This window comes from Barbatula barbatula (assembly GCF_947034865.1).
Source record: "Barbatula barbatula genome assembly, chromosome: 5".
Classification (NCBI taxonomy): Eukaryota; Metazoa; Chordata; class Actinopteri; order Cypriniformes; family Nemacheilidae; genus Barbatula; species Barbatula barbatula.
The window spans coordinates 7,590,560-7,600,666 of record NC_136769.1 but is presented as its reverse complement, the minus strand read 5'-3'; the positions used below and the strand labels follow the sequence as shown (position 1 = coordinate 7,600,666).

At 36.0% G+C, this 10,107-nt stretch overlaps 1 protein-coding gene across 1 annotated transcript; it reads right to left on the bottom strand.

The window, feature by feature from the left end:
- Nucleotides 1-1,641: 1,641 nt before the first annotated feature.
- Nucleotides 1,642-4,160, bottom strand: atp5mc1 (ATP synthase membrane subunit c locus 1). Its single transcript, XM_079457660.1, has 5 exons — nt 4,058-4,160; nt 2,853-2,900; nt 2,529-2,606; nt 2,167-2,354; nt 1,642-1,945 (listed from the first exon to the last, which is right to left on the bottom strand). Exons 2-5 carry the CDS (start codon nt 2,889-2,891, stop codon nt 1,831-1,833), a joined length of 420 nt encoding a protein of 139 aa, XP_079313786.1. The 5' UTR covers nt 2,892-2,900; nt 4,058-4,160; the 3' UTR covers nt 1,642-1,830.
- Nucleotides 4,161-10,107: the final 5,947 nt, after the last annotated feature.

Below are 10,107 nucleotides of genomic sequence, written 5' to 3'. Positions count from 1 at the left end.
TGGAGGTGTGTCAGGGAAAAGAGTGAGCAAGTACTGGTCGCTGCAGCCCGGAGAACGGGAGGGGGGAGGAGTTAACGCCACAGCCCGCAAGTGGGAGGGGCTTAGGCCACTAAAGTCCTTTTTTATTGCAGTTATTACAGTTGAAAGAACAACAGTAGAAGTAACTTCTACTTCTACTGTTGACGTTAGATAAGATACACACATTTACAAGATATATCAAGGATAAATAAAAAAAATTACAAAATGAAAGAAAGGATCTCTTACGGATTAGGGCTTTAAAGTCACCATGAAACGGAAATTGCGATTGCGTTTTTTCCGCATCGTGACGCGTATCCGAGGGAAACGGCTATTATATGTTTGTTGTAAATTGGACCTGGAGGGGAGGGCTAATGCCTGACCATTGGACAGTCAGTATAGTCCTACCTGTTTTTGGTCGCGTGGGTCATGTGGTGAAGAGTTGCTGTTAAGGGGGGAGAGGAGCTTAATGTTTTTAATTACAGATTACAAGTGAAAATGAATAAAAAATAATGGTGTGCACGGATAAATATTTCTACAAAAACTCAACATTCCAAGCCAGTTGTATGTGGATATTGAGATTTGTCCAGCAGGGGGCAGTATGTATTGTGTGTGCTGCATTGTAAAAGGCTGCGAAGAAGCCTAGTGTGTGTTGCGCAAGTTTATGCTTTTGTGTGCATGGGTCCCCAATAAAGTAACCAACGAGAATTATGGCCTTCTTTGAGTCTTCTTTTTGTTAGCATCCCAAAATTCTACACCGACTGTAGCTCATGAACCAATACTTCAACACACGACATGAAATGCACCAATCAAAATCCTCTGGAGGTTTGTATAGCTAATTGTGGCGTAAGGCACCCAATTACATTTTGATGACCGTCGCACCTCGCTCCGACCTCTGTTTTTTACCAATAAAAATAAACAAAACTTACATTCGTCTTAAATTTAATTTTTAATTTATTTTATGCGTCTCGTTGTGTATTGCTTTGACTACATGGATGTATTTATATTTACATTTAGCAGACCATTTTATCCAAAGCAACTTAGGCCTACTGAGAGTTCAGGGAGCAATAAGCGATATGTCATTCAGAAGAAATTATACAATGGGTGCTAATACAAAGTTACTTGTTTCAACAATGCATTAAATGTTTAAACCAGTTGTTATATTTCATTGTTTTGAAATGTGTGTATTTATGTTTTTGGCATGTTTTTATGTTGCATGTTTTGCCTGCCTTGGTGAAAAAAAAATTAACTTTTGTAGTGTGTTTTGGTTATTATATTCCAAAATACAACCAAATAGAATCTATCATATACCAGTAGACATCATTATAGTTTCAATTAAAACCATTAAATTTTCAATTGTGTATTAGTCAGGCTTCTGTTGTGTTTATTTTATTGTTCACTAAAGACTCGTCACTCACAACTACAAATTGGGTTGAGATGTCGCTTGAGTACTTAATACTTAATCAAGCAAAATAAACGTATATAAGAGCTGGACCAGACCCCACCCTAAAACTCCAGCAACTTGATATTTAATTGCTTAATACCAGGTTTGACACGACACCAGAAAAGTCTGAGATGATTCTCAATAAAAAGCTACTTATTTACTGCGGCGATGAACAAACAAAACAGATTTCAAGTATTTATTCTGATGGTCTGTGAAGAGTTCTTACATAAAGCTTTCAGAAAAAGAAAACTGGTACAGGGGAAAATAAAAAGGGATGTTTTGTTGGAATGGCATTGCCACGGTCCAAGCTGTGTGTAGAGATCCAATATCCAGAAGTTAGTTGACTGTGTGTGAGAGCAGATAGCTAAAGTTCACATGGCGAACAGGATGAGGAACGCCACCATCAGACAGAACAGACCCATGGCCTCAGACAAAGCGAAGCCCAAAATGGCGTAGGAGAAGAGCTGCTGTTTCAGAGAAGGGTTCCTGGAAAAGATAGATAAACAAAATAAACAAAAATAAAAATCAACTTGCAAAGTCAAGATATAAATAAATTATATTGATCGAAGACAGGGAAAACAGACTCCTGAAATGTCTAAACATCTGTACCAGCTGCTACCATTGTATATGGAGTCAAGTAAACTGATCCTGAGATACAATATTTTCTTATGTGAAACCACAAGAATGAACCTTGAACTAGAAGTTACCTGGCATAGCCAATAATGAGACTGCCGAACACTGTTCCGATTCCAGCTCCTGATCCAGCCACACCCACCGTGGCAGCTCCAGCACCAATGAACTTGGCTGCTGTGTCAATGTCTCTGGATACAGCACTGGTCTGGAACCCCCGGGTTACATTAAGAAGGGATGCCTCGCCAACTGGCAATAGAGCTGTCTGAAAGGGAGGAAAAAATTAGGCATGGAATCACAAGTTCAACTCTTAAAGACGTCTCATATTACTATAACATACATTTCCAATGTGTCAGTTTAGCGTTCTTGCCTGTATATAAAATCTAAACTGCAAGAATCAGAAACACAAGAGCTACTACTGAGCATGGTGGATTTTTACCTGCTCAGTTCTTGCTTCAGGTCTGTTGAACAAAGACATTGAAATGGGCCGTGCCAGAACCCTGGAGCCTCCGCGGAGCTGAAAGTAGAAAAGCATCTCTTAGAAAAACAACAACAAAACCATGCATATTTATTTATAATAAAAACTGACTAAACTTTAGACTTTAAAACGAGCAATCCTGTGTGTGTGTGTGTGTGTGTGCGCGAAGCATTGGAATGTGAACAACTTAATTTTCACGAGTCTTGGACATTTCATCTTTTCAATCTGTGCACTTTAAAAAAATAGGCCTTTGTGAGACCAACAGTAAAATGTGACAATACATACCACAGCAGGTGAGGTGACAAACTTAGCACAGGCATACATGTTTGAAGCCTGTGAAGAAGAGAAATGATGGACTGGTGTAAGACAAAGAACTTATAACACAGAACAACATTCAAGCAAGGTACTTGATGTGGCATTTGTGCTTACTGATGGGAAATTCACTCTTAAATTAATAAAAAAAGGCAATCAGTTATTTTCCATCCACAGGTTAATCAAACCCTGAATATAACCGTCTTCTGTGTAAGACAAAAAATAAGAAAAGTCTCAGTGGTTTTGCAATGTGGAAGGCAATGTTGTTTGGTTACAAGCTTTCTTGAAAATATATTTTTGGTTCTGCAGTAGTAGTCTTCATGCAAGTTATCTAGAATGACATTCGGGTGAGAAAATAACTCAACACCGGACATAATAGGATTTCCCCAAATGATCAATTGTCTCAACAAAGCATCTACAAAGCTGTCCAGTCATGGACCCTGTAAGATAACTTATTAGACAAAATTACTTGATCAAAGTCTTATAGTGTGAGTGGAAGTCAAAGTAGGCACCCTATATAAGAGGTCACCCTTTACAGTCTGAACAGCCTATGTGATCTATGCTTTTAAATAAATTTGGGGGTTTAAAAGGCGACTCTGGAAACATTTAAAAAGCAGTTTAACTTGAGTTTAACCCTAATGTGCGTTTATTATAGCACAATCGCCATTGCATTGGGGATGGCGCCTATTGAAGGTCACCAATGACCCCTTGATCGATACTTTTAACTTAGAAGTATAAACTGCACAAGGGTTGTTTTGAAATTAAATACAGAAAACAGACAAGATACGTGTATTAAATTAAGACACAGGCTAAAGTTTAAGGGAGCGTTCAGGCTGCTTCGGGCCCAGAGCGAGTCAGACATTTTGCAAGTGTCACCAAAGACAGGTGGTGAGAAATTAAATAAAACCCCTGTGAATATGAAAAGCAGTAACACATAGCAAATAAGCGATTACGTGTTAATTTGCCCTTTCGGAGGCTTGAAACGCGATATTGGTCGGAGTCATTCATTCATTCGTTTGCAATGACTTTGACAAGCGGCTAGCAGAGCTTTTCGTTAGCAGTGCGCTTTTCTACCACACTCAAATACATGAATCTGGCCACTAACTTCTGCGCATGATCCTTACTTTTGAATTCATCCATATGTCTCAAAAACTGAGCGCAAAATAAACGTGACTCACCTATTAGACACAGCACACAAGGACCAGGGTATCGGAAACAAGCTGGAAGCAATGAGAGTACGGCTCGGCAACCTGTCACCTTGTAATTTATAAGCTTTGGAAGGACGTCCTCGATCCTGATTGGCTCCTAGACATGTCAGAAATGAAACATATCCAATCAGATGCGTTGTTAAGAAGGCGGACACTCAATGATTGGCGTAAATGGTTAAAGGAAGAAAGTCACGAAACACATCCCGTGTCCCCTCTGTCTATTGGAAGCTTTGGATGGAAACCCCGCCTATCAGGAAATAGATAAGAGGAAGTGCAAAGACTTTTTTTTTATTGATTTTTTTATTGAATTTATCAAGATATACAAACAAACATGGCTGCATAATATCCGTTTCTTCATAATATAATACAGAAAATACATAGGTTGAGGGAGCAGCTCTTAATACAAACAGGAAATATATATGCACTCTTAGAAAAAAACGGAAAAAGATTTATAAAAGGAAAAAAATTATAAATTAATAAAATTAATTACAAATTAAGAAAATTACAACATGCAAAAGGGGAGAATTCCGTTCCTGTTCAGCTATTAACCTCAGTTGGGAAGTATTTTAGGGTATCATATATTTTTTGTGTAGGACCTTTCAACATTTTTAAAGACTTCATATACAGTTTAAATTAATTTAAAAAAAAACAACGAATTTGGGAGATGATTTCACAATTCTACATTTGTGGATGAAGAATTTATCTAGACATACAATTGTATTAGCACAGAGCTCATCACCCTTGCTTTGCAATTACAATCCAAATGTTATATCGTCCCTTTTTTAAATTGATTTTATTGCATCAAATGTACAAGCAAAACACGCATTCAATCACAAATTACAAATTGAGAAAAAAACTAATAAACAAAAATCATAAGGAGAGAAAGAAATAAAGAAAGAAGGGAAAAATAACACACAGAGGCGTGTTCAAATAAAGGTGAAATCAGGGCTTTAGTATTGTTAACGCATTTTAAAGTTTTACACATCTGTTTTTATCTAATTTAACCCCTGATTGAAGATGGGCTTTGATTTAAAGCACCTACATTTATGAATCAAATTACACGCAAAAACGTTAACAATAAAATCTGAATGTTTGTTCTCCAAAAATAAAACTGTAAAGTATAAAATCTCTGGACTATTCACTTCAAATTTTTATTTTAATCTTAAAAACCTCGATTTAAAAACCGACTTTCTTCCCAACTTTATATACCTATTGTTGTAAGTTAAGTGTGGTATTGGAGTTCTCCAGTAGGGGCGGTGGCACACGTTGTTTATGGGCTGTAGCATAAAAGCAGAGAAGAAAGGGCCGTGTGGGGGGCACCTTGTGTGTGTATTGCTGACTACAGAGATGAGTCCTAATAAAGAGAGACCATTCTGAAGTTCCCGTTGCTTATAAGTTTTCCCTTGGAATCTACGATACAACACCTATTATTCCAAAATGCGGCTTAAAGTTATGCTTAAACAACATTTTCCAGGAAAGAGGTAGGCTATCTGCTGATGGAAAGCTGAAAATTCTTCCTAATAAAAAACTACACTGGGGACAATATATAAAAAATAATGACTTTTTTGGATGAAGGACTTTGACCTTTTAAAACACCATTTATAATATCGAAATTAATTGCATTCATATACCCAACTTGATTCTTCTCCCATATTATATTTTTTTTACCTTATTTAGTCATAGCAAAGCCCTTTTATAAGGAAAGCCGGCAACTATTCGCCAAAAACATGTAACGGCTAGCTAACGCCGGTGTTATATAATGCACCCCTTCAACAACGCGGCTGTCCGATTGGCTGATTCTAGGCAGGACTCACTTACGGCATTATCATTAAATTCAGATTAAATTCAGGTTTCAGTAGTTATGAGAAAACTTAAACCGTAATAACTAAAACTGCATGTGACGCTGATGTAATTTTATGGAAAAGGGACGTAAATGTTAAATATTATAAAGTATATTTGTTGATGAATGAAAATTAAATGTTTCAATAAACACATTTGAAATGTACTGAATTGACTGTTGCGTTGATCATGAACGTGCAATTGAATGTGAAATAAACAGAATAAGCAAATCAATAAATATAAACGTATGGTTTCTCTGACTTCCAGATTTAAACAAATAAATTACATTTACAGGGTAATTGTGGTCTATTTTAAACGAAAACGATATGAGGATAACCAACAAAATATATTGTCTTGTGCAATATTTATTTACAATATGAACAAACAAATTCACGCGAAACTCCGCCTACTGACGCCACTGCCATTATATGATTGGTTGAGAGTGCATCAAGTGATCCGGGTTAGCCGTTACGCCTTTTCCTATGGTATGCATTACAGACCCTTCCATCCCCCTATATAAGGGTTTTTTTCTGGGAAGAGGGTTGTGGCAAGAAGTGTTGCAAAAGTCGCCATATATTTACAATACATTACAGCAGTTTACGGCTAGAACTTCCCCCAACACTGAAACTAATCTTACAATAATAAAATATTAATATTAATCAGCTGTGTTCAGCGTCACAAAAATTACGCGGTATTGAAGTGCGCATGCGCAGTGGAGGTAGCTGTATCCCTTCAAGCCAAACCCGAGGAAGGGGCGAAGGTGCCATTCGGAAGATTTCATGAAATTGCAACAGCGGTTTTAGATCTCTAGAGGGCGACATGAACGCTCCTTTTGTGTTTGAATCTCGAAGGAGATACAAACAAACATTTTGCAAAAATGTATATAATTTTAATTTGCTTTGTTACAAATTATCTGTATATGTTGATGATTTTAGAAAAAATAGCAAAAATAAAAATCCTGCAGATTCTCTAAAGAAACACATTAGTGACGCAGATTGATAAATCACATTATAAGAAGATTATAAATTAACACTACCACCAGGAATGTATTCCATTACAATTTCCATCAGAAACAAGGAGCATTGACAGTCTATGCCTACCTTATACCATTTAAACGTACCGTGTGTTAATCTCTTTTCATTATATATTTTCGTCTTATATATCAGATATGTTTTCAAAAATCATGTTTTTTATCGTGCATTCCAATTAATATAAATCAAACTCCAATTGGTTTGTTTTGATTTAAGCCATGATAACAAAATACAGCTAACTAACACAATAAAATACAATAAAAACATGATAACATTATAAAAAAATGTTTGTTGAGGTATGAGTTATCTCATGTTGGAACCAAACTCAATACATCAGAAAGCAGATTTAGTGGCTGAGAATTGAATACTTATGGCTAATATATGAACTTCAGTTTTCTTTACACTCTATGTGTCTATATCATTTTAACTACCTGTCTGAACAAGACCTTTTATGGATTACGGGTTGAATAAATCAAACCTAAATCTTTCTTTACAATCTCAGAGTTGGGGAAACATATTCCCCTATTTTTTTAAATCTGGAACTACTCTAAAGGCTGTAATGTGAATTCTTGGAAACATGCCACCAGAAACAAGTTTGCAGAACACAATAACATGAATTAGAACTGATTCATAATGATGAATGAGTAACACTTTACAAAAGTTTTTGTAATTTGTTAGACTATGTGTTAAAGGAAAAACACTAACTAACAATGAGCCATTTATTTACAGATTTTATTCATCTTTGTGCAAATACAGTTATTCATGTACACAGTTATTCAAATACTAAAGAAGTATTGCTCACTGCTAGTTCATGTTAGGTAATGCATTATAATGTTAACAAATACAAATAATGTGTTGTAGATGAATGATTGACTATTGAAAGGCTAATAATGATTTATTTTATTTTTTTCATCATTAATTACATCTTTCATGAATACTTGTATTTTGTGCAAATGATTATGCAAAGTAGTAGTTTTATTGCTACCATCTTTGCTATAGCTGACAAGTTCATTGCATTTTATAAAGCTTTGTATTTACATATTCCTCTCAGGATTCAAACAAAACACTTTTCAATAAAAATACTATTTAAGCATCAGCAAACTGTTGATGAAAAAAGTAAAATAAACCAGTTTTAAAAACAACATTTTCCAGAAACATCCCTTCTAAGAGTTTAGACACTCCATCCCAGCAGGAGGTAGATTTGATAAGCTTTCGGGATGACAGGGGCAATAAATTACGAAAACTTTACAAGCTATAGCTGCCAAGGTTTTCCACAAAGAACTGCGACTGAAGCACGTACATGGAGTTATGCTCAAGATATGCTACTGGATATATTAATAATGACATCCATAGCGATTGTAATTACATGCTTCATGGATGTCAAGAGCTTAAACAACACTACTGCAAGTCTCACAATCGGAATAGCACCAGGTTAGCATAAAAATGCACACAGCGCATGACAAATATTGTCATGTACTGATTGTTTGTATTGATACTTTAATGTATTATTTTTTTCTCAAATTTTGTCAGAGACAAATTAGTTCTTATTTTTAGATAAATTCCCTACTTCTGCCAGTAAGGGTCGCCTGCAAAGGATCGCTGGCGGCTGTAGCCTTCACCAATCACCAATATTTCGACAGCTAGTTGTTGATCACACAATAGGACAATGTGGGTGGGAATTGAGTTTAAGGAAATGTGCTGCTGACACATATATAGACTGATGTTAGAAAAGAGAATGACTGAGATCTCAGACTATATTGTTTTTGAAGAAAGGACTGAGTTTCTGATTACATTTACTATACTATGAATCCTCTATGGTGAAGAATTTAGGATTTGGGGTTCATTTTATGAGGTTAATATTAATAACATTAATAGTATAGACTGTCAAAAGTTTCAAACTAATGAGTTATAAATAACAGCTGAAGCCCGCAGGACATTCCAGTAAACCATGAGGAGAAAAGGTGGGCTCTTCAATGGGTGTCAAGTTGCCCTCAGCCCACCCTGGATGTGATTCATATGGAGCTGCTGAGTTAAAGAGCCTCTTGCTGGTCACCTTTGTTGAAAAGCCACTGAAGCAGCAGCAGAAGTTACATAATAGAAACCTTACATCTCAAAAAAGCATTTATACTTTGTAACATACACACGATACACCCTCGAAATGGCTTTCCTTTACATCTTTTCTCTAATGATTTATTTTGTCTAAAGTTATGAGTAAAGGATATTAAAATATACATATATGCATAGTAAATACCTACACAGCACTATCTGTAGACTTCTAACAAGCACAAAATGAACACCTTGTTGACCTAAACTGAATTAGATATTACATGAATATTAAAGTGGTATTGTACTGTGTATCCTCTGCAGTTATTCTTGAGGCGTTAACCAAAAAAAGCAATAGTTAGCAAGAATGAGGGGGCTGATTTCCATTCATTGCTTCTACTTTGTCTTCTCCGAGTCTCTGTTTAGGCTGTTATCGACCAACAATGCTGGCAATCCCTCCTTGCACATAGTGGATGTGTGCACAATGACAATGGCACCCCCTGCATTAAATGTAACACTTTAAACACTTTAAATATTGTTTATTATGAGTTCTTCATTTGAGTTCTTCATTTTAAAAACCTCCATAAACAAAAAGAAATCTAAATATTCAATCTACATATCTATCTACATTATATCTCTCTATAATATATATTTTAACCACATTTTTAAGAGTTGTTCATATGTTACAGGGTTTCTTTCTGTTAATTAAAAGGCTTTACGTTTAATTCTCTTAAAGTCAACGTGTACATCAGGAAAAACAGGAACATTCTAAGTGTTCTACACAGTGTTGCAGTGATTATTATAAATGATTTATCCATGCACATCCTTACTTTTTTTTAAATGCATTTGCACTTCAAATGTTAAAAAAGCGTATAAGCTCCTTTCCCCCTCTCAACAACATCTCTTCACCACATGACGTCAGCAACAAAAAAGAGGTATAGGACTAATACTGACTGTCCGATGGCAGGCCAGGCCATAGCCTTCCTAAATGTGGAACATTCACTCCACCAGGTCAAAGGGCAATTTATCCCATTACACCTCACGAGCCCAAGGCACAGATGGATTATGGTGGCTATAGAAATGGGATGGTGGTGGTTGGGTGAACAG